Source organism: Neoarius graeffei, chromosome 6 (genome assembly GCF_027579695.1).
Source record: "Neoarius graeffei isolate fNeoGra1 chromosome 6, fNeoGra1.pri, whole genome shotgun sequence".
In the NCBI taxonomy this organism is placed as follows: Eukaryota; Metazoa; Chordata; class Actinopteri; order Siluriformes; family Ariidae; genus Neoarius; species Neoarius graeffei.
The window spans coordinates 51,858,695-51,880,337 of NC_083574.1; the positions used below are offsets into that span (position 1 = coordinate 51,858,695).

The 21,643-nt window shown below is 38.9% G+C and overlaps 4 protein-coding genes across 4 annotated transcripts; all 4 read right to left on the reverse strand.

Moving 5' to 3' along the window:
• Positions 1–136: 136 nt before the first annotated feature.
• Positions 137–1,513, reverse strand: mt2 (metallothionein 2). The gene is made up of 3 exons (XM_060922952.1): positions 1,403–1,513; positions 1,182–1,319; positions 137–431 (listed from the first exon to the last, which is right to left on the reverse strand). The coding sequence occupies exons 1-3, from the start codon at positions 1,425–1,427 to the stop codon at positions 358–360; spliced, it is 237 nt and encodes a 78-aa protein (XP_060778935.1). The 5' UTR covers positions 1,428–1,513; the 3' UTR covers positions 137–357.
• A 1,113-nt stretch (positions 1,514–2,626) lies between these two features.
• On the reverse strand, positions 2,627–10,879 carry LOC132888294 (actin-binding protein WASF2-like). Its single transcript, XM_060924365.1, has 12 exons — positions 9,867–10,879; positions 7,303–7,494; positions 7,097–7,187; positions 6,441–6,550; positions 6,077–6,187; positions 5,859–5,915; positions 5,697–5,765; positions 5,279–5,440; positions 4,300–4,356; positions 3,665–3,888; positions 2,883–3,042; positions 2,627–2,772 (listed from the first exon to the last, which is right to left on the reverse strand). The coding sequence occupies exons 2-12, from the start codon at positions 7,490–7,492 to the stop codon at positions 2,627–2,629; spliced, it is 1,377 nt and encodes a 458-aa protein (XP_060780348.1). The 5' UTR covers positions 7,493–7,494; positions 9,867–10,879.
• On the reverse strand, positions 7,488–12,232 carry LOC132887968 (uncharacterized). The gene is made up of 2 exons (XM_060923811.1): positions 12,063–12,232; positions 7,488–9,891 (listed from the first exon to the last, which is right to left on the reverse strand). Exon 2 carries the CDS (start codon positions 9,820–9,822, stop codon positions 7,657–7,659), a length of 2,166 nt encoding a protein of 721 aa, XP_060779794.1. The 5' UTR covers positions 9,823–9,891; positions 12,063–12,232; the 3' UTR covers positions 7,488–7,656.
• A 392-nt stretch (positions 12,233–12,624) lies between these two features.
• On the reverse strand, positions 12,625–18,637 carry LOC132887969 (sterile alpha motif domain-containing protein 3-like). Its single transcript, XM_060923812.1, has 12 exons — positions 18,616–18,637; positions 17,774–17,860; positions 15,041–15,170; positions 14,900–14,947; positions 14,618–14,785; positions 14,418–14,505; positions 14,174–14,326; positions 14,008–14,073; positions 13,692–13,901; positions 13,427–13,580; positions 13,229–13,308; positions 12,625–13,127 (listed from the first exon to the last, which is right to left on the reverse strand). Exons 2-12 carry the CDS (start codon positions 17,853–17,855, stop codon positions 12,843–12,845), a joined length of 1,464 nt encoding a protein of 487 aa, XP_060779795.1. The 5' UTR covers positions 17,856–17,860; positions 18,616–18,637; the 3' UTR covers positions 12,625–12,842.
• Positions 18,638–21,643: the final 3,006 nt, after the last annotated feature.

Consider the following 21,643-nt stretch of genomic DNA (forward strand, 5'->3'; position numbering starts at 1 on the left):
TTGTACTGGGTCTCAAGTTTAAATGTCAAAAGGTAGAATAAAATCTTATATATATATATATATATATATATATATATATATATATATATATATATATATATATATATATATAAAAAACCACACAACTCTGTACAAGTGATTTAATTTGTGATTTATTAACTTTCATAAATATATAATCTACATGTGTCAAAACAATGACAAAGAGGTTCCACTCAACACATTTGAGTAAGAAGGAAAAAAAAAAAAAAAAACTTGACAGAGGATCACTACCATGAACAGATGGCACGGATTCAATTTACTGAAATTTCAATGAATACAGAGACAAGTTTACACAGCAGGAAGTGTTGGTTTCAATGACTACTTGTGGTCCCCATGTGCCTTTGGACACGCACATCCAGATGTGCATTTTCTGCAGCCAGTAGCACAGCAGCCTGAGAGGAGAGAGAAAGAAAGGAGAGCTGGTCAGATAGGATTTCTGGTCAATAACAATATAAACTTGAGAAGGTCATTGAGGTAGGATTTCATTATTAGGAAATAAAGCCATTGCGAGAAAACAGTCATGGAAGCTGGGTTCCATGAGGATTAAAGCAAGTTATCCTTTCAAAGAAGAAACGTTTGTCACATGCACATTTCAAGCACAGTGAAATTCATCTTCTGCATTTAACCCAGCTGAAGCAGTGAACACACACAGCAGTGGGCAGCCACACTAGAGCGCCCAGGGGTTAAGTACCTTGCTCAAGGGCACTTCAGCCCAAGGCCACCCCACGTTAACCTAACTGCATGTCTATGGACTGCAGGGGAAACCCACAGAAAGGCCCTCACCGGCTGCTGGGTTCAAACCCAGGACCTTCTTGCTGTAAGGTGACTGTGCTAACCACTACACCAGTGTTTCTCAACCTTTTTTCAGTCACGGCACCCTTCAGAAGTATGCAAAATTCTCAAGGCACCCCCATATAAAATATACGCAGTCACACTGACCCAGGCACTGACATTGTGACATGGGAAAGGGGGCCATGAGACAAACTTCGATGATGCAGGAGACAGCGATGATCTGCATTAGTGTAACTGATTTATTTCAATGTTAGAATGTATAATTTGACAGCACCCCTAATGAAGCCAGACAGTTGAGAAAGGCTACACTACAGCACCATGTAGTTTCATTGAAGAGTTTAAGAACTTACCTTTCTTTTTGGATGCACACTGGGAGTTGGTGCATTTACAGGAATCACCACAGCTGCATGACTTATCACAGCTGCATGACTCACCACAGCTGCATTGTCCACCACAGCTGCACGAGTCACCACAGCTGCACGACCCAGCTAAAACACAGAAAGAGAGGTCATTGACTAACCCAAGACACAACTAAAGGAAGGGGAAAAAAAACCCAGCTAAAACTACTTACTCTTGGAGCACTCGCAGGGATCCATTATAGTCTTCAGAGAGCTCTTTCAGAGGCTTTGACCCTCACAGATGTCGCGCTTCCTGAAGGTGAGTGCTGAGTGTGCTGGTGAAGGTGCAGGTGGTGAATTTATAACCCGCTCGTGCTGCGAAGACGCGTGCAAAAGCAGCGGCTCCGCCCACAAACACAGTGCACACGAGCCGACTCACACTCATTGAGCGCCACAGTGACGTCACCATCCAGCCTGAGCGCAAACACTGCGCTTTCTGCACATCTCACTCGGGTTTCCTGAAATAAACCTCACTTGAGCCTGTTATCCTGGTGAGGGGTTATAAGAGTGCTGTACTGTGTCGTGTGTGAGTGTGAAAACCTTTTGATTCAGTTGCTTTACAACTATTTTATCCGTGCAGGTGGGAAATCCAATATTTGAAGAAGCTCGTGTTTTTGCTGAAGTCACTCAGTGCACACGGCACTTCCTAAATGCACGAGTAATAAACCACAAACCTTTTCGAATCAGATCTCCCAGATTTATTATTTTTTAAAATATTTTTAAAATATATTTCACATTCAATTTACAATAAATTAAACTCCTAGCAATCACAGATAGCAATAGGTCAGTGGCCCACTGGCGGCCCACCAGTGGCAGAGTTGTCGGTCCAACGGCGGCTCCCACCAGTGGCCCACTGGCGTTTTGCTCATCGGTTCTTTGGCGGTCCGCCGGCGGCTCAAAAGCGGTTTCAGATAAAGGGCCGCCTTTTTACCGATTGTTACCCACCATTTTTTTAATAGCCTTATTATGGCCATATAATTCAAACAAGGCATTAAAATGAATATAAATGGAATTCAATTTATGATCTAAATTAATATAAATGTATACATGTAAACATATTATCCCACAGACTGACCACACATAAGGTTCAATACATTTTGTTTATTTTTAATGTGTTAACGGTTTTTATATGAATAAATAAATAACTAAATAACAATTAATAATTTATAATATCACATTTAAAGACCAGCCAGGTTCAATACATTTTTGTTTTTTCAATGTGTCTACGGTTTTAAATAAATAAATAAACAAACAAATAAATAACAATTAACAACGTCACATTTAAAGATCAGCCAGGTTCAATATTTTTTTTATGTTTTTACAGTTTGAAGTAAGTAAATAAATAAATATGAACAATTTATAATAAATATATAATACATAAATATAAAATGACTAGTTCAAATATTCCCCATCTCCCCATTGCCCACTTTTTTCTGCCTGTCTTTTCTCCCTCCCTCTTGGTCAGCCGCCCCCTTTAGGTACTTTGCAACTTCTTTTTGCAGGTCCTCTTCTGTTGCTGTGTGCACCACTCTCCTAACAGCTCCTGTTGTAAAACAAGGAGTAAGTAAGAAAAAAATGCTTTTGCCAGGGGTTGTAAATACTTCACAATAATGATTCAAAATGTAAAAAAAAAAGTTTTTTTTTTTAGCTTACTGTGCAACACATTCTTCAGGTGTAAAGACTTGAACGCCACCTTTCCTCCAGCACCAGTCCAATTTATTTGAAGCGCCAGGGACTTCCTCAAAATACGGCCCAACATCCTCTTCACCGCGTCTTTGGTGGTTTTCCCCCCTAAAACAGCAAGTATGTTCACCTGGAATACAAAGACCAAAATTACAATGGCATAACATTCAGTCAAACATCTTAGCTGTTTGATAGTTCATCTGTAACCTTCAAATACAGTGGGTATGATGTTGAAAATTGGAAACATATATATGATTTATTGTGCACACATCGCTCCCCTTGGGAATGGGATCAATTTTAGCAATGCTCAATCAGTGGGATCACCTGGCTCTCGCCAGATCTGTGTGTTTCCGCACAGCTTTATGAGCTACTCGTGGATCTGGGTGGATTTTCAGATTTACCCAGGCAGCCTGACCAATCCGGCTCGCAGGGCTTTCATAGATGTAACATTGTCGACAAATCACTTAATTCAGGGAGAGGTGTAAAATGAACTCATTTCCAGAAATGTTACAGTAGTGCTTTAATTGTCAGACAAGTGTTTTTTCCAATCATGTGCAAGGATTTTTAATAAAACATTTGGAGAGCTAAGCCAGAGACGGTATTTTAAGACAGGAACTTTGGCTAAGCGCACTACGGCCATAGTTACAGATAAATGTTTGTGGAGCAACTCAGAGCAACATTCATCACGAGAGCCAGGTTAAGACTTGTATGCCTTCAAATTCATATTGCAACATTTTAAAATCCAGACTTACCAGTTGGTTTTTCAGGTCAATGTCAGACCCAAGCTGCCTCTCCAGCTCCTCCAGTTCCTCCAGGTTACTGAGGGGCATGTTGGTTTCCTGGACGAGGCAAAGGTCTGCCACACCAGCACCCCCTAGCTTCTGCAGAATGGCCGTATTTGCAGCCACCTGCTGCTTAACCTCCTTAACCTCCTCCTCAATCGTCCGGAGGTGCTGCAGAACAAGTCTGCAAAAATCTATGAATCAAAGACAACAGATTAGAAATGGTATAAGTATAGATGTAGTAATTCAGATACTTAGTTTCCATTTACACAGCTTTCAAACAACATCAACACCTGTGTTACTGAAATTGACATAATCAAGGATGAATGTATGGTGTCCTTCTCAAAACAAAAACAAACCAAAACTTTCATAGCCCCTTAACACACGCCATTCCACCAAAAGGACGCTGTAATGGCCACTGAGAAAAACTTTACTGCCATAGTACCACTATGACAGTGCATAGGGCCTTTAGTAATACATTACGACTTGGTCATTGCCATTCTGGTAACAGCTATTCAGCTAATTTATAACAGGGGCTGTATCTTAAGGGGTTAGTCTGCTTCTCCTTTAATATTGGTGCCAGATGAATGATAATTCAGTTCTACCTTGCTGGATGCTGATTTGCTGATTTGATGGATGATGCTGTGCCTGACTGGTAAACTCTGTTGAACAGATTGGAAATGTGGTTAGTAAATAGTGAGATGGTGCAATGCTATGATTACACTGAATGCAATGTTATGGCATTATACTTAACTGATACTTTTGTCCAAAGCAACTTATAAAATAGAAAATGAACAAAGTAACATACACTGCGTTCCAAATTATTATGCAAATGACATTTTTCACTGGTTTTCCAAAATAAATAACTAAATGACAAGTCATCATAATTTTCCAAGTCATCAACCGTTAGAGTACAAAGCAAATGTTTTTGAACGAACCTTCCAACTCGCAGCTTCAAAAGTGACTTGTTTGTTGCTTTGTAATAGTATTTTATCATTTACTCTCTTGTTCTGATGTATTTATCTGGAAGAACCTTTCTTAATGTGCCTTTATCTGCACAAACCTGTGTGCGCTCTGAATCAGCTACACATCCAGTAATGCAACTTGAACTGTAAGATTTTTTGATTGAACTAGGTTTTGATTCCAGTAATTATCACCTGCTAATGCTTCAAATTTCATAAATGGCCATTTTCAGTTCTTTACAAGAACAACATCTTTTGAAACTCTGCTTTGCATAATAATTTGGAACAGTGCATTTTCAGTTTTTCAATTTTTAAAAAAATACCGTTATCATTGGAAGGTTCGTTCAAAAATATTTGCTTTGTACTCTAACGGTTGATGACTTGAAAATTATGATGACTTGTCATCTAGTTATTTATTTAGGAAAACCAGTGAAAAATGTCATTTGCATAATAATTTGGAACGCAGTGTACAGTGGGTATGATAAGTTTACATACCCCTGTTCAAATGCCAGGTTCATGACATAAAATAGTTTGTCTTTTTTGTCATTTTTTTACATCATGAACACCTGGCATTTGAACAGGGGTGTGTACATTTTCAATAGGCACTGTATTATGTATTTACCTCCATGGCTGGATGTTCGAAAAAGAGGTGACTTCGATGGAAGCTGTGGTGGTGCTGGCAGAGGTGAAATCGTTGGAAGCTGTGGTAGTGGTGGTAGAGGTGATGGTGGTGGTAGAGGCAGGGTGGTGGTGGTGGGGAGCTGTGGTGCCTGACTGGTAAACTCTGTTGAACAGATTGGAAATGAAAAGGCGTGTTTAGTGAGATTATTACGGCAATGATTATTATTGATTATTACTGCAACTTTTGTCCAAACCCAAAGCAACTTATAAAGTACACATATGAGTTTACATACCCCTGTTCAAGTGCCAGGTTGTCATGACGTTAAATAGTTTCTTTTTGTCATTTTTTTTTACATCATGAACACCTGGCATTTGAACAGGGGTGTAGACTTTCAATAGCCAATGTATTATGTGTATACCTCCATGGCTGGATGTCAGAAAAAGATGTGAGGTTTCCAACGGGGGACTGGCTGCTTGGTTGGACAACACTGCAAACAGAGTGAAAAGACACATGATATACAAGTATTCATGGTAATTAGAAGACCAAATCATGGTACTAAGTACACAGTGGCCAATATTACCTGCAGGGTAAGTACTGGTCCTGGTGACTGAAGGGGTTCTGTGTGATTGACTGTACACTGTTTGAAAGAGATTAAGACTTAAATGGTTATCTAAGAAGCATATTCATTGCAGTACATTAATTACCAATTACTAATTAATTTATGAGCATTAGCAGTGGTTGTACCACCTGATATCAGAGCACAATAAATGACATTGACAATGACATTGACCCATTTACCTTCATGGCTGGGTGGGCGCTGCGGTAGTGGTGGTAGAGGTGGGAGTTGTGGTGGTGGTGGTAGAGGCAGGGTGGTGGTGGTTGGGACCTGTGGTGCCTGACTGGTAAACTCTGTTGAATAGATTGGAAATGAAAAGGCGTGTTTAGTGAGATGATACAATGCTATGATTACACTTAATGCAATGGTATGACATTATACTTAACTGACACTTTTGTCCAAATGCAACATAAAAAATAAACAAAGGAAGATATGCAGAAGGCCTGTGTCAAATGTGGGTGCATGAAATGTAAGGCAACACAAAATGAAAAGTAACAGAGACCATGAAAAAAGAAAAATGAATTTCTTTTCAGAGATATCACTAACCTGAATTTGGTACAGAAATTTTCTCTGGCAGTCGCCGAATTTTTGGAGCCGGAGGGAAATAGGGACGGTCATCGTCTTCATCACTGGATTGGATGAATTTCATGTTTGGCCTAGAGATTACACAAGTTACAAAATGTTAAAGAATGTGACATTGAGGGCAATATCATTGGTACAAATAATATTTATGGTTAGTTAAAAATATAGAAAAGGCTATATAAACCAGACAAGTAGTCTGGTTTATATAGTCCACTTCCTTAGTTCACCTTGAAGAACCCTTATGTTGATATTTCTAGTTTCAGGATATGACCTCATGTCTGCCAAGCAATGTAGGTCGATGTAGAACATCGAACAGGAGGCTCCTGCATGTTGGTTACTTACTCAGATGCCATGATTCAGCTTCACCTCACTTTGAGAAGTTTGTTACCTCATCTAAGCGAATTCAGTATTTCTTTGCATAAATGACCAAAGTAATTAAATATTGTTGTATTGATTGAGTTGACTTAGTATTTATGCATATTTTGATATATTTGTGAGTAATTCAGTAGTTATTTGGTAGATTGTGTCAAACCTGTCTAGATCACATGCTGCCTATGTAATTCAGTCAATCTACCTCCGTTTATATATTAGTGACTAGTATGATGCAAATATTATCTTACTTTCTTTTTCTTTTCATGGTCTCCTCATCTGTCTCCAGCTTCTCTCCTCTTTTTGCTTTAAGGTAGTGGCCGTGGGCCTTTTCGTATGTGTCTACATAAAAAAAAACAACAATAGCAAACAAGCAAAATTCAAATACTTGAATTGTCTCCTTTTCTCCCAAATCAAAATGCTGCATTATGATATTTAAATATACAACCGAGCCTACCTTTAACTTTAAGCACCTCAACTGGATGAAGTGTCCAACAGTTGGGGTCAGGGGTTTCATTTTGTAGGGCAGCCTTTTTTACCTTGTCCAGCGTTTTAAAGGGAGGCCAGTAACATTTATCTTCTATGAGCCATGAAACAGGCACCACAAAAAACAAGCCCTCCGCGGGGAAGGAAACGGCTACATACATTTCTGTGGAAAGAAGAAATAGTTACACTTAAGTGGGCTTGCCAAGGCATCTTAATAATCAATTCCTACAGCTACAGCATTTCCTAAATGAGATGGGAAACCTGAATATATCACCTGAACAAAATTGTGATTTGAACACTTACACCAACATAAAAAACAGCAATCCTACTGATGCAACATTGGTAGCCCAGCAAAGCCATCCTTAACTGGAAGGAGGACATATTTTCTCTCTATGTGTGCAGCTAGAGTGTGATGCAGTTGAGGTGTCAGGGCAGACAGATGGTAGATGCCAACTTCAGATGACTCGAGTGGGTAGTCAAAGAGGTTGCAGAGCTTTGAGAAGGACCTAAACACTATGTGCACTTCTGCCTTGTTGTCAACTATGATGTTTTCGATGACCACTATCCTTCCCCCCGCTAACTCCACACAACTGTCACTTGTTGAGACCTGAATGATGACCCTCTGAACATGCATTCTTTTAAATTGTTTTATGGCAGTAAGATGCGGTGGTACAGGGCCACTGTAATGTTCCATTGTTAGGCCTGACTCGATACTTAGACACTCACTGGACTTAAACCTTTTTTCAGACAAGCGACGAATGACCTGCTCTAGGGGCTTGTTGGGTTTCCGGATCGTTGTTTTTAGCTGGCCGAGGAAATTTTTGAAAGGGAAGCAGGATATGTTGTCTAACGCTCCATATGTCTTTGTTTCCTCACTGAGGTGGAGTAAGGCATGCATATTGTACCCAATGTACTCCCTACCATACAGTTGGTTGCAGTGTTTCACAAATGCCAAGAGTAGACTGTGTGCATAGTCAGCATAATCTCCCACTAAAGATACACTAAGTAAAATAGTCATGGCCACAGACAGCAACATGAAGTTGTTGTAAATTGCTGCTGGTACTCTGCCCTTTAAGCAAGCTGGCCCAGTGTATAGCAGGAATGAGCGAAGCTCAGTAGCTTTCCACCTCTCAAAATCAGTAAGAGTTCGGGGCTTCCGGTTGAATTCAATGGGGAAATATGAGCGATAACCCAAAAGCGTAGTTGACACCTCCTGCACGACAGCTGTACCTACTCGAGTGTGCAATGGCTTCCTCATCCAGAAGTATAACAGTTTCCGCACTACCCCTAAGCACACCACATGCATATAGTCATGAGGAAACTGTGTGACTATTCCAACTGACAAAAGATTGAATGGACTAAATCCTGTGAAATGCTGCTCATCACTAAACTCATCAAATGTTTCGCTGTCCAGTCTAGGTGGTGCATCTGATTGTGGAAAGGTCATTCTTCCTTGGTATGTCACTCCCTTTTGATGGCATTTGTGACAACTGTAGAACCCAGTGTGTCCCTTTGACCTTCGGATAAATGCCCGTGCAGGCGCGTCACAGACCACTGCTGACAATGCTATAGCGATAGAAGCACCCTGGTAAAAAAAGCCATCTCTCTCAAGAACACGTGCGTCACTGACAAACTCATCTAGAAACTCTAGTGTTGTAGGTTTCTGATTTCCAAAGTAGATCCCGATAACAAATGGCTCCCTGTTTGTCTGTACCCGATTCTCAAAACACTCAATGAGCCCTAAAATAGGCCAGAACTGTGCATTTGAGCTTTTATAGAGGGGCAGGCCATCTATGTTCACTTGGATTGTTAAAGACGGGCAAGTCAAAGGAGTTTTTTTGTTAGCAAGATGAGAGGAAATGCCATGATCGAAGCCAAAATGATAGTAGCTACCGCCTGAAATATTTTTAACATGATACGTGGTTTTTGTTTTTAGTAACGTTCTAGGATTTTTTGGCAAGCCATGCAATTTTCCAGAGAGAAAAGATAATAAATCTGCCAAAGCAGCATGGCTTATCCTTCTCCTAACTGCCCATTGAGCAAGGTGACTTCGTGTGTCTTCGCCTGAAGAACAGATTTCCTCACTGCCATCACTGTCATGTGCATGTTCACTGGACTGTTCATCCTCACTCACTCCACCACTGCTCTGTCCTGAATGGACCTGCTCACTCACTCCACCACTGCTCTGTCCTGAATGGACCTGCTCACTCACTCCACCACTGCTCTGTCCTGAATGGACCTGCTCACTCACTCCACCACTGCTCTGTCCTGAATGGACCTGCTCACTAACTCCACCACTGCTCTGTCCTGAATGGGCACTATGTCCTGGTAGGGGTTCTACCCCACTGCCCCCATGAGTAAATTGGACCTCAGTCACTTCATATGACACCCCTTCCCCCCCACACTCTGCTGAAGAAGTTAGGCCTATACTCAGTAAGTCTGATTCAACGCCTTTAGCAATCCTTCTTCTCTTACTCCAGTAACTAGACATTGCGCCACAAGTGTTGCCTATTACCTTAAATTACCCCAAATTACCTTACAGACTTGTACTCTTGGTGACCTGTAAAGGGAAAAGAGACAACATATCACCATCTGTCTTATTACAAAGCTGCATCAACATTCTCTCTCTCTCTCTCTCTCTCTCTCTCTCTCACACACACTCTCTCTCTCTCTCATCACCTAGGTTCACAAAATGTTTTTTATACGTTTCTTTTTACTATGTTCATAAACATTAAATATGTGAATCAGCATTTGGGATCATGTTGAGTGGCGTATATTTTAAATTCTGTCAAATACATATGTCGTGTTTTGGTTACAGCTTACTGCATAACTGCCGGTAGAAGAAGGCCTACCTGAAATATTGATACTGTGATACTGTGATATTTCGGTGCACGACATTGAAGAAGAGTTGGTGTAAGGAGTGAGTAAAGTCACAGCCCTATTATTCCTTAAAATTTCTGTGGTAAAGTGAACAGGTTTACATGCCTAGTCCTGTTCTTCCTTCTTTATAATTTTATACTCGTTCACGTCTAGTAGCCTGTAGAACAAATCACTGCTGGCAATACACTGACACTGGCTGGCATTTGTATCATTTCCAAACGCTTCAATTCAATGTTTTAAGGGTTTTTAAGACCCCGCGGGAACCCCGATGTTGTCTACACATCAGTTGCAGTAGCTGCCTCAAAACACCAGCGGATGCAGACATGAACTCCAGAAACAAAACAATATCGGGGCGATAGCTATGATAGCTAGGCTAACAACCATGGACAGCCAAGGCGAGGAAAGTTGCTGTGCTGACCTGAAACTTTTTTTTTTGTCACAGGACAAATGTTAAACCCCATCTGTCATCTATTAACCAATAAAGTTGCCTTCATTTTTAAAAAGTCGGACAGGTTTGCCTAGCAAAGGCTACATCAATCTACATGCAAAACTGATTGTCAGTTAGGGTAATGAAGAATTAGTAAGTTTAGTGTTAATAAATTAGAGATTAGCGTTACTGAGGTAAATGTTGGTGTTATTGAGTAAAGGTTAGTGTTACTGAGGTAAAAATTAGTGTTATTAAATAAAGGTTAGCATTATTAAGATAACACTTAGCATTACTGAGGTAAATGTTGGTGTTATTGAGTAAAGGTTAGTGTTACTGAGGTAAAAATTAGTGTTATTAAATAAAGGTTAGCATTATTAAGATAACACTTAGCATTACTGAGGTAAATGTTGGTGTTATTGAGTAAAGGTTAGTGTTACTGAGGTAAAAATTAGTGTTATTAAATAAAGGTTAGCATTATTAAGATAACACTTAGCATTACTGAGGTAAATGTTGGTGTTATTGAGTAAAGGTTAGTGTTACTGAGGTAAAAGTTAGTGTTATTAAATAAAGGTTAGCATTATTAAGATAACACTTAGCATTACTGAGGTAAATGTTGGTGTTATTGAGTAAAGGTTAGTGTTACTGAGGTAAAAGTTAGTGTTATTAAATAAAGGTTAGCATTATTAAGATAACACTTAGCATTACTGAGGTAAATGTTGGTGTTATTGAGTAAAGGTTAGTGTTACTGAGGTAAAAATTAGTGTTATTAAATAAAGGTTAGCATTAAGATAACACTTAGCATTACTGAGGTAAATGGTGTTATTGAGTAAAGGTTAGTGTTACTGAGGTAAAAATTAGTGTTATTAAATAAAAGTTAGCATTAAGATAACACAGCATTACTGAGGTAAATGTTAGTGTTACTGAGGCAAAAAAAGTGTTATTTCATAAAGGTTAGCAATAATGAGGTAAAGTTTAGCCTTACTGAGGTAAAGGAGAGTTACTGAGGTAGAGGTTACCATTATTGAGGTGAAGTTTAGTGTAATTAAGTAAAGTTTCGTGGATAGAATTTCTAGGCACAGCCAAGGGGCAGAGGGTGTCTTAATACAGGCGAGTACACTTTCGGATAGCCAAAGTAATTTCCCCCCTTTCTCATATGTGAATAAAAACACTTCACCCCAGGTGCATATACGAGGGTGATATGTAGGCTACTTTATTTATCCTTCGTTGGCTAATTATGTCAAACTATGGTAAGCCATCACGTCCGTTTTCTGAACGAGTCCTAATGAATGAGTTTGTCTCTGTCTTGCTGTCAGAAACGTCATACCACAACAGTTCACGAAGTTTTGAAGTGTAGGCTAGCATTACGTTTACTATAGTTTTTGTATATGATAATTTTAGAAGAGATAAGAAGATGGTGTACTTACCTAGTCCTATTAAGTTGTGGCTGGTTCTTCCGTCCGTTGTCGTCTATGGGTAGCGGTCCTTCAGCGGTCCAAGGATGGCGAGCCGCCACTGTCTTGCGCAGTGGATTCGAATCCTCGCGCACCATCGCGGGGCGCCAACCAAAAGCCACTCACGCCCCGAGCTGTGATTTGTGCTACACTATTAAAACAAAAGGTTCCAAATGGAACCTTTAAGGGTTCTATAGCTTGGTACATATATGACACCCTCAAAAGGGTCTATATAGAACCATTTAAGAGGGTTCAATAAAAAGAACCCTAAATGGTTCTTTGTTATTTAAAAAAAGGGTGCTAAAAAGGCACCCTTAAAAGGCTGCTTATTATGATAATGATTGTGATGATTATTCATATTGTTATTGTATTGCAACTACATTTAATATTTTATCATCACATTATAAATGTAAAATGTATAACACTGCAGCTATTATTTTACATAAAATATCCAATTAGAAGGCAAATCTTTAAGCTGTAAAATCATATTAAAGAAAGGAACAGAGAGGTGGTTTTTAAGACCAACTGTATTGTTAAAAAAAGTGAAATACACTCCAAAGTTCAAACATTTTAAAGTTAAAATAGAGAAAGGAACAAATACAAACTCACTACTAAACTAAAGAAAACAGCGCTCATACACATACATATTCAAATACACACCTCCGAAACATTCAAGGTTTTAATTTATTAGGTATTATTGTTAAGGTCTTCATGTTTATTGTGAAGACGTAAAATCATGCAAACTAAAAATAATCATGAACAAATTTGGTTATAGAGTTTGAGGACAGGAATAGAAACTGGGGTATTTTGAATTTTAAAAAAATAATGTTCCACAAAACTCAAGGTGTGTCGGATTTGCTTTGGGTACTCCACACCAAAAATAAAATAAATTTCCAAAAGACATTGGAGTGCATGAGGGATGTCCATCTCCCCACTTGTGACAGTGACTCCATCCATCTTGATCGAGACATTGTTGGAGCATAGGAGGGGATTCACAGCATTGTCGATGACCATGACTGGAAACGGGCTGCATGGCTCCTGTATGAATGAAAACAAAAAGTGTATGTAATGTCCTGATAGAATTTTGGATGTCGTGACAAAAGCAAGAGGGGCAAATTAATTACAGAAAGACTACATACCTCATCCAAGCAGTAGAAAAACTTTGATCTTTCTTTGAAGAGCTCTGGCAGGATGAGGATGGCAGCACTCTTCAGATGATCTAAAATGTCAAAAGAAACCTTGTTTTCATAAAACCATAGTTTTATAGAGGTAATTGAAGGTGTGAGTGGGGAAGAAGGAAAAAAAAAAAAAAAAAAAAAAATCAGCTGGTGCCATACCATCTGTGGTGGCCTCTGTCAGCCAGGTGGTCAGTTGTTCCTTGTGGTTCCCCTGCTGAGCCGCCCTGATGATGTTTGCCGTGATTGTTGTGAGGGCATTCTGGAGATTTAGCTCCATGTCCTGACCGAACCGCAGCCTCATTTCATAATGCAACTAGAGAACAAAGCAACAAACACACACACGCATTTTGAGAGAGAGTGAGGTTGTTTAAGGTTGTCAGTTTGACCAGACTGTCTTTTACAGTATTTAAAATTCGCTTCTCACCAGTTCGGGAATCTGAAAAAAGGGGAACATCTGCATGACTTCGCCTGTTGGCTTGGCCGTGACTTCAACCCTTTTATAAAGAGTGCGCTTCATCCTATCCATGATTTGTGTTAGATCTGGCTGTCGCCGGCGTAGCTCATTATTAATCGCATTTAGATGTTCCTGAAAACTCAGGTCATCCTCCCCAACACTCTCAAGTTCCACTACAATCTAAAAAACATCCACAAGTGAGTAATGTGCAATATACAGGACTCATGCAATGTACAGGAATCATGTGAGCAATGAGCAGTGTTTAAATCACTCATATTTTGTGCACCTCTTGTGTTGGATCCAAGCTCCCCCAACATGCCTGGATTGCTTCTGTCCTGCGTCTCTTTGCCCTCTGAAATTAGTGTTTAGATAATGGTCAAATTTCTGAACTGCACTGGTAAACAATGACCACACTGACCAGCAAGCTGAAAAGCAGACCCTGATGTTAGTACCTGATATGCAGGTGAGTCCTCCAGAGACTCATGGTCTACACTTCGCTGTTTCTTTGTCCCAAACTTCCTCTTCATCTCCATAACTTTTGGGAAGTTCACCAAGGGAGACCTTTCCTTTTTAAACTTGTTCCTTAAGCACTCCAGCAAGGTATCCTGTACATGTTGACATATAGTTAAGTAACTGAACTAGATATGCTGTGTTTGACATAAAGAAAGTTTTAAAAAAGGGTAAGAAAGAACTTACATATCCAGTGCTGCTGTGGTCTCTCAAAAAGGGAAATCTGGTGATCAGACATCCGAGAACATCGGTGTATTTTTTATGGTTAGGGTACCTGAAAATTCACAGAATAAAAGTGTTCTTAAATTAAACCCATTCTGACTATTCCAACATTCCTACTAAAACCAAATAATGAGAACGTGAGTATAGATCAAGGCTAACAATACCATGTGTACGTTGTTATGTGGTCAAATAGAACTTGTATTAACAATGCTCTCAAGTGTGATTTATCCTTTTTTTTGAAAGATGGATCTTTTCTGTGTAGAGCTTCCTGTAGCTCTGGTGGCATAACAGGCAGGGTATACAGTGCTGGCCATGACACATGAGCTTGTTGACTACAAACATAAATAGAGACAGATACCATTAGTCTTTTTCCTTTTGTCATAAAACATTTTCTCAGAAGGGCGGAGGCATTTAAGTAAGATAACACTGAAGTGCTGTAGACTTACTGAGTATTTGACTCTACAGGTAGTGTGTCACATGTTGGATTGGATTTTCTATAGACAGGAAAGACAACAATTTGGTGTAACAGCATTCATGGCAAGAAATTATCCATTTAATGCTGACAAGTAATGTAATTTGGTAATTACTGTGCTGATGATGTGCTGCGCAACTTCTCCAACTCTTTCAAAAACAAGACCTGGTGTTTCATGATGGGAAACAGTTTTTCTACCATCCGCTCTGTTAGTCCCAGTAGTGTTTCCCCATCAATCTGTTGTTCTGTTGATATAAGAATTACAAACAATGCATTTCCAATAAGGGGATAGTCATACAGTAGGCCTACCTATATAATTTTTAACAAATCGATTTTTAAATTGTAAATCCACTTTTAGGCAGGATTTTACCTCTGCACGCAATGATGAAGTGGAAGGAACATGTTATCATCAATGATATAGCTATCCAGAGAATGATAATCTTTTTCATCCCCTGGATGAACAACAACCCATTCCTTTTGTTCCTCCAAAGAGAAGGCATGGTAGTGACAACTGAAATTCTTGGGGGTACGTAATTTTCCAAAGATAAGCCAAAGACTTCTGAACTGACTAAGCTTCGCTAATCTCATGAAGATGGGAATGTCCTCCTCTACCACATCAATTACGATGTTGTCACCTTCTTTGTACGTACAGTTGTTGGTCAGTAGAGTGCTAACAACTCCTACTCTCTCATGTGCTGGTATGTCTTCAACACCACTCTTTAATGCAATACCTTCCTGAATGTCCAATGGAAGAGAAGCGAATGGGACTTGACGTTCACCTTCAGTGTATGAGCTCTGGCGGAGAATGTCCAAGGATGTCAATTCCCAACACTGGCGCAGCTGGTGTCTTTTAGCTAGGGTGTGACAAAGATTTTTGAAGTTGCTGGTGTTGTGGGATAACCTCTTAAAATACTGATGTTTACCCTCAAAGCGCATGCACCACAGCTGTTTCAGTGGACCAAATTCCAACATCAGACGAGGATAGTGAATAAGATAGTGCAATTTAGGGGTGAAGGTCTCTGGGAAAACAGTCTTGAAAGAGGAGAGAAATTCACCAATTTGAAGAGTGAGGAAAGGAATAGTGCTTTTCCTGACGCAGGGAGCGAGGATTATGTCACCTATTTCTCTGCACTTGAGATAAATATCCCAGTGTGTGTCACCTTCTGGAATATAATGGCCAATAAGGAGTGGTAGAATCCGGAATAAACACAGGTTTTGTGCTGCTGATCCAGTTAACTTCTGTTTCAGTACACTCTGCGGTAGTGTCTGTGGAATGTTACCTCTATCATTTTTCCCAATCTTGAATGCTTCCAGCTCTGAGTTAATGTCATTCAGTGTCACAATTTTCAACTGATGAAGTGCAGTGATGACTTTACAAACAACAATTGGTATGACACCCTCTAAAAAATCATGCATTAAATCTGGTGGAAATTGTCGTGTGACATCAAAGTAGTTCAGCTCAGTGAACGGACACTCCTTCACTACACCATAGGTCTGTTTTGTTAACTGACTGTTTTCTTCAAGGGCAGTTAGGTGGTACTTGTGGACATCTGAAGACCTAATTTGAACTCCTTCTTCATTAACATGGGTCTTCAAGTCGCTATATGCGGTCATGCAAAATCTGCACACACGGCCACTGTTAAAACAGCATGTGAATCCTGCTAAGTAGTGGGCAGACAAATTGTCAGCAGAAATAGTTGCTAGAGCCCCCTTCAAAACATGGTGTCTGTCATCCACACAAATGTCAATTCCCTTTGTAAATAACTCCTTCAGATCAAGTAGGAGAGGACGTAAAATGTCCTTATGAGGATACTTCTGAAAGAGCTGATGTCGAATCAAAAGACACAGATGTATGTGCCGTAATTGGGACTTGTATTTTTGTTCAAGATTTCCAATAGTAAAGTAAAAGGCCGTTACTTTATGTATTGCTTTTTTAGCACCTAATGGATTAACAACTTCAAATTCATCGGTGTATAGGTGAATACGCAGAATACTTGGATCACCACAAAATGGTGGAGTTTGGAAAAAACTACCGTCCGTGAAATCTTCCAAAAAATCATTTGAAACCTTCTCACATCCTCTTTGAAAAGAATAAAAAATGTCCTCTTTCTCCAAAAAAACCTTTAAAACATCATTCAGTGGCACATATTGGAAACTGTCTTCCTTTCCCCTGCTATTAACATCAAGGACATAGCGAATTGGCTCCACAAAATCCAGATTCTCCCTACTAAACTGTATTAATCTGTACTCAGATTTAACATGCTCAAATGCACGGTCAAAAACAGTTTCATTTGACAGTAGATTGTCCAATTCCTCATGGTCTTTTAATCTGAAACCCGACTGATCCAAGTGGAACTTAATGAGATCATTGTAATGTTGCTGAAAAAATTGCAGTACAAATTGAAGATTTTCAACAATTGTGTCTTGAGTAATTTTGGGGAGGAGGTGCTTCTCTTGAAGATTTAATATAAAAAGTGCCACATGCTTCTGAAGACCTGAGAGCAAGGTATTTAAATCCACCTGCTCGCTGTCATTTTCAATAGTAGATTGGTCTTCTACATTTTGGTCTAGATCAGAGTCCGATTCAGGTTCCGAATTGATTTCTTCATGAGGCACAGTTTTTGTTTGCACATAGTTCCTGTGGTGTCTGTATAAGTGTATCCTCAAGGCTCCAACACTTTTGTACGTTTTTCTGCATGCCTCAACAACACATTGTGCTTGGAAATCAGGTTGGTATTGGTGCGTGAGCTGCAAGTGGCTGAGATATTTTGGGATAGTGAACTTCACAACACTACAAAATCCACATCGAAAAAAACGCTCCATTATCATAAAAAATTGGGTGTGTTACCAAAGAAGATCTGTTTAGCCTCGCTTAAAGAATTCTGCTCCAGCCACAGACAGACCTCATGGGTGGACCACGCATCAACCATGTTTCCTAGAAAGAATACACACACACCACAAAATTGTGAAAGTGCTCAAAATTCTGAATGTACTTCACAGCACTACAGGGTGTCAAAAAAGTACTCACTTTAAATCATTGCAATGTAGGTGTTAAATAAATAAATAAATAAATAAATAAATAAATTCAAGGTGCAGTATTTATAGACAGCATTTTGTTGTTTTGTCACCACCTGTTTTCGAACTGACATCCTGACATTGCCAATTACACACAATTCTCTTGGTACTTTTGTACATTCACTTTCAAAGGCTACATTCACTTTCACTGACTGATGGAGCAGGTCTCATATAGCAGCACTTTAGACATCAGGCAGTGGCAGAACAATAAAGTGTATCTGTACATTCCATTACACTATGGAAATTACATGGATTTAAATATATGTGGCATCTTGGCCCTCACAAACGCTCATACACACAACGAAAACAAATAAAACACAATATGTATGATACTCCCTGTTGTATCCAGTAATGTTGACATCTGTAGCCTTTTTAATGCCAGTGAACAAAAGTTATATATCCGCTAGCTAACAAGCTAACATCTGCGGAGCTGACGTTGACAAAGTTAACGCCCCTTGACGTTCAAAACCAATGAGTACAACATTTACACACACGACACACCCCTTGACGCTCAAACAAACACACCACGTTATTAAAGGGAAAGCACCACTTAAGGTATTTTTCATTGGTGTTATAAAGAAAATACACGGAAGGACAAAAATCGTAGTCACTTACCAATGAACGCTTGAAGTGAATGGTTGCCGTTGGAAAGGTTCTTTGGAAATCAAATAAATCTTCACGTGCCTAAAATAGCACCTTTCGCTGGAAAAGGTTCCATTTTCCCTGAATTGAACTCACAGGGTTCTATATAGCACCCCCAAGAACCTTTTTTTCTAAGAGTGGCAGCGGCCCGACTTCGGACCACGGCTGGCATACCACCGACGGCTTGCCGTCCAAAAGCCACCAGTGGTCCACTATATACATGCTAATATATATAAATACAGTTACAATAAAATAAAACAATAAGCAGGTAATGATAAAATTTCTAAAACTAAAACTTGTGACAGGTGGAAGCTACAGGACTTTCGTCCCAATTGATAAACTTCTCCTATAAATAAATAAATAAATAAATAAATAAATATTAATGTCTTTATATAATTTGATCTTATTCTTCAAAATTATCAAAGTTTATGGGCTATAAAATAGGGTTCGATAGTCAAGTAAAGAGTTAATGAGGTTTGTACGGTGACAGTTGATTATGATAGTAGTTAATTACATGTTTCTTAAATTGCGATAGTTTAGGAAGTTCAATATTTAAACAAGTCCGTTTTTAATGACGTAAAAATAAACGGATAAAACATAAATGGATAGAATATAATCAGATAAACTTCATTCAAGTAGGTTATGTATTTAAATAAGTTTAATTGTTTTTGTAAAAGAGGTTCATTTTAATTTCTTTGTAACTACCGTTTTGCTTTGATCACTCACTGAACCCTTCTTCATTCATTCATGAATAAACTACAAACACTTTAAAAGCAATTGATTCATTCATTGATTGATTATTTATTGATCTAGCCTATCTATCCCAGATTTTTTTTAAAATCTCATTCTACTTAATCTCATTTAATCTCCAAGAAATTAGAATGAGAAAAGACACGCCTTTTGAGAAAGAGTATATATATATATATATATATATATATATATATATATATATATATATATATATACACTCAGATAAACTTCATTCAAATAGGTTATGTATTTAAATAAGTTTAATTGTTTTTGTAAAAGAGGTTCATTTTAATTTCTTTGTAACTACCGTTTTGCTTTGATCACTCAATATATATATTAAATATTTATATAAAATTTCTAAAACTAAAACTTGTGACAGGTGGAAGCTACAGGACTTTCGTCCCAATTGATAAACTTCTCCTATAAATCAATCAATCAATCAATAAATAAATAAATAAATAAATAAATATTAATGTCTTTATATAATTTGATCTTATTCTTCAAAATTATCAAAGTTTATGGGCTATAAAATATATATATATATATATATATATATATATATATATATATATATATATATATATAACATTTATTAGGTTATTTATCTTTCTTTTTAGGAATATTTAAAGAAGGTTGTGTTATTTTTAAATGTAAACGTAAACGGATCAAAATATTTCTTTGCTAAGTTAATTCACAGACAAAACATACATTTAACTAATATTATAAATTTAATTCTGAAAGAATTCGTCATCATGAATTGGAAGAATGACAGTCAGTGCTTTCCCACGTGCTCCCTCTGCACACGGCACTTCCGCTAACTGCCGCGCGCGCGCTGTGTGTGCACGCAGCCACGTCCCCGCGCGCAGACACAACAAATAAAGTGCGAGTTGTGCACTCAGTGAAGAGGAGAGGAGAGGGAGTCCCTTATGCAGCTTTCGGAAAACTAGCATGACGATGGTGTACTGAGTGCAGTGTCTCCTCAAGTGAGACCACTGTTCGCCCCCACAGTAGAACTGAGTGATTTGATTTGTTTATTCAATATTAAAATGTTTGTGCAAATAAACATAATATATAGACAAGAAAGTGCATGTACTTATTTCCATTGTGGTCCATTATATTAAAAAATACACGTGACTTAGTTCAATAGCATCAATAAAAAAAGTTAACAATAGGTAAATAGAAAGATACATTAAAAGTAGAAAATTTACATTAATAGAATACAAAATAACTAGATTCTTGTCTGTTAAGACTTTCAAATAAAAACTTTTTGACTAGAAATTTGAACTGAGATTTACTCCTAGCACCTTTGACATCTGATGGGAAACATCTCATCTCATTATCTCTAGCCGCTTTATCCTGTTCTACAGGGTCGCAGGCAAGCTGGAGCCTATCCCAGCTGACTACGGGCGAAAGGCGGGGTACACCCTGGACAAGTCGCCAGGTCATCACAGGGCTGACACATAGACACAGACAACCATTCACACTCACACCTACGGTCAATTTAGAGTCACCAGTTAACCTAACCTGCATGTCTTTGGACTGTGGGGGAAACCAGAGCACCCGGAGGAAACCCACGCGGACACGGGGAGAACATGCAAACTCCACACAGAAAGGCCCTCGCCGGCCACGGGGCTCGAACCCAGGACCTTCTTGCTGTGAGGCAACAGCGCTAACCACTGTGCCACCCGATATTGATATTATTTGATATTACCATTCCATAATAAAATACTAGAATAAAATTATGTTTTACCATGAGAATTTACTCAAGGGGTAAACTCTAGGGTTTAGGAGTGCTAAAACCAACTGAAAGATCTGTTTTTAGTTTTTCCCCCACCAGAAATTCTATTTAACTTTAGGAGCATTTATTGTCATTCAGTATGTAACAAGTGTACACCGAACAAAATTTCGTTGCAATTTGGCTCAGCACAGAATTAAATATGGTGTATTAAATTAAATTATGCAGCAGCAAAAATTGGTGTAGTGGTTAGCGCTGTCGCCTCACAGAAAGAAGGTTCTGGGTTCGAGCCCCATGGCCAGCGAGGGCCTTTCTGTGTGGAGTTTGCATGTTCTCCCTGTGTCCGTGTGGGTTTCCTCCGGGTGCTCCGGTTTCCCCCACAGTCCAAAGACATGCAGGTTAGGTTAACTGGTGACTCTAAATTGACCGTAGGTGTGAATGTGAGTGTGAATGGTTGTCTGTGTCTGTGTGTCAGCCCTGATGAGGCCCACCACTGTTGTGTCGTCGGCAAACTTC

What these genes read in the sequence shown, in the direction of transcription:
- LOC132888294 (XM_060924365.1), bottom strand. Translation starts at nt 7,492, where the DNA reads ATGTATGTAGCCGTTTCCTTCCCCGCGGAGGGCTTGTTTTTTGTGGTG. An exon ending in TTGACCTGAAAAACCAACTG is followed by an intron (nt 3,043 to 3,664) that starts GTAAGTCTGGAT and finishes TTTGTATTCCAG; the next exon opens with GTGAACATACTTGCTGTTTT. An exon ending in CCTGAAGAATGTGTTGCACA is followed by an intron (nt 2,773 to 2,882) that starts GTAAGCTAAAAA and finishes GTTTTACAACAG; the next exon opens with GAGCTGTTAGGAGAGTGGTG.
- LOC132887969 (XM_060923812.1), bottom strand. Translation starts at nt 17,855, where the DNA reads ATGGTTGATGCGTGGTCCACCCATGAGGTCTGTCTGTGGCTGGAGCAG. An exon ending in CGCAGCACATCATCAGCACA is followed by an intron (nt 14,948 to 15,040) that starts GTAATTACCAAA and finishes TCCTGTCTATAG; the next exon opens with AAAATCCAATCCAACATGTG. An exon ending in CCTGTAGAGTCAAATACTCA is followed by an intron (nt 14,786 to 14,899) that starts GTAAGTCTACAG and finishes TTATGTTTGTAG; the next exon opens with TCAACAAGCTCATGTGTCAT.
- mt2 (XM_060922952.1), bottom strand. Translation starts at nt 1,427, where the DNA reads ATGGATCCCTGCGAGTGCTCCAAGA. An exon ending in TCCCTGCGAGTGCTCCAAGA is followed by an intron (nt 1,320 to 1,402) that starts GTAAGTAGTTTT and finishes TCTGTGTTTTAG; the next exon opens with CTGGGTCGTGCAGCTGTGGT. An exon ending in GTGTGCATCCAAAAAGAAAG is followed by an intron (nt 432 to 1,181) that starts GTAAGTTCTTAA and finishes CTCTCCTCTCAG; the next exon opens with GCTGCTGTGCTACTGGCTGC.
- LOC132887968 (XM_060923811.1), bottom strand. Translation starts at nt 9,822, where the DNA reads ATGTCTAGTTACTGGAGTAAGAGAAGAAGGATTGCTAAAGGCGTTGAA.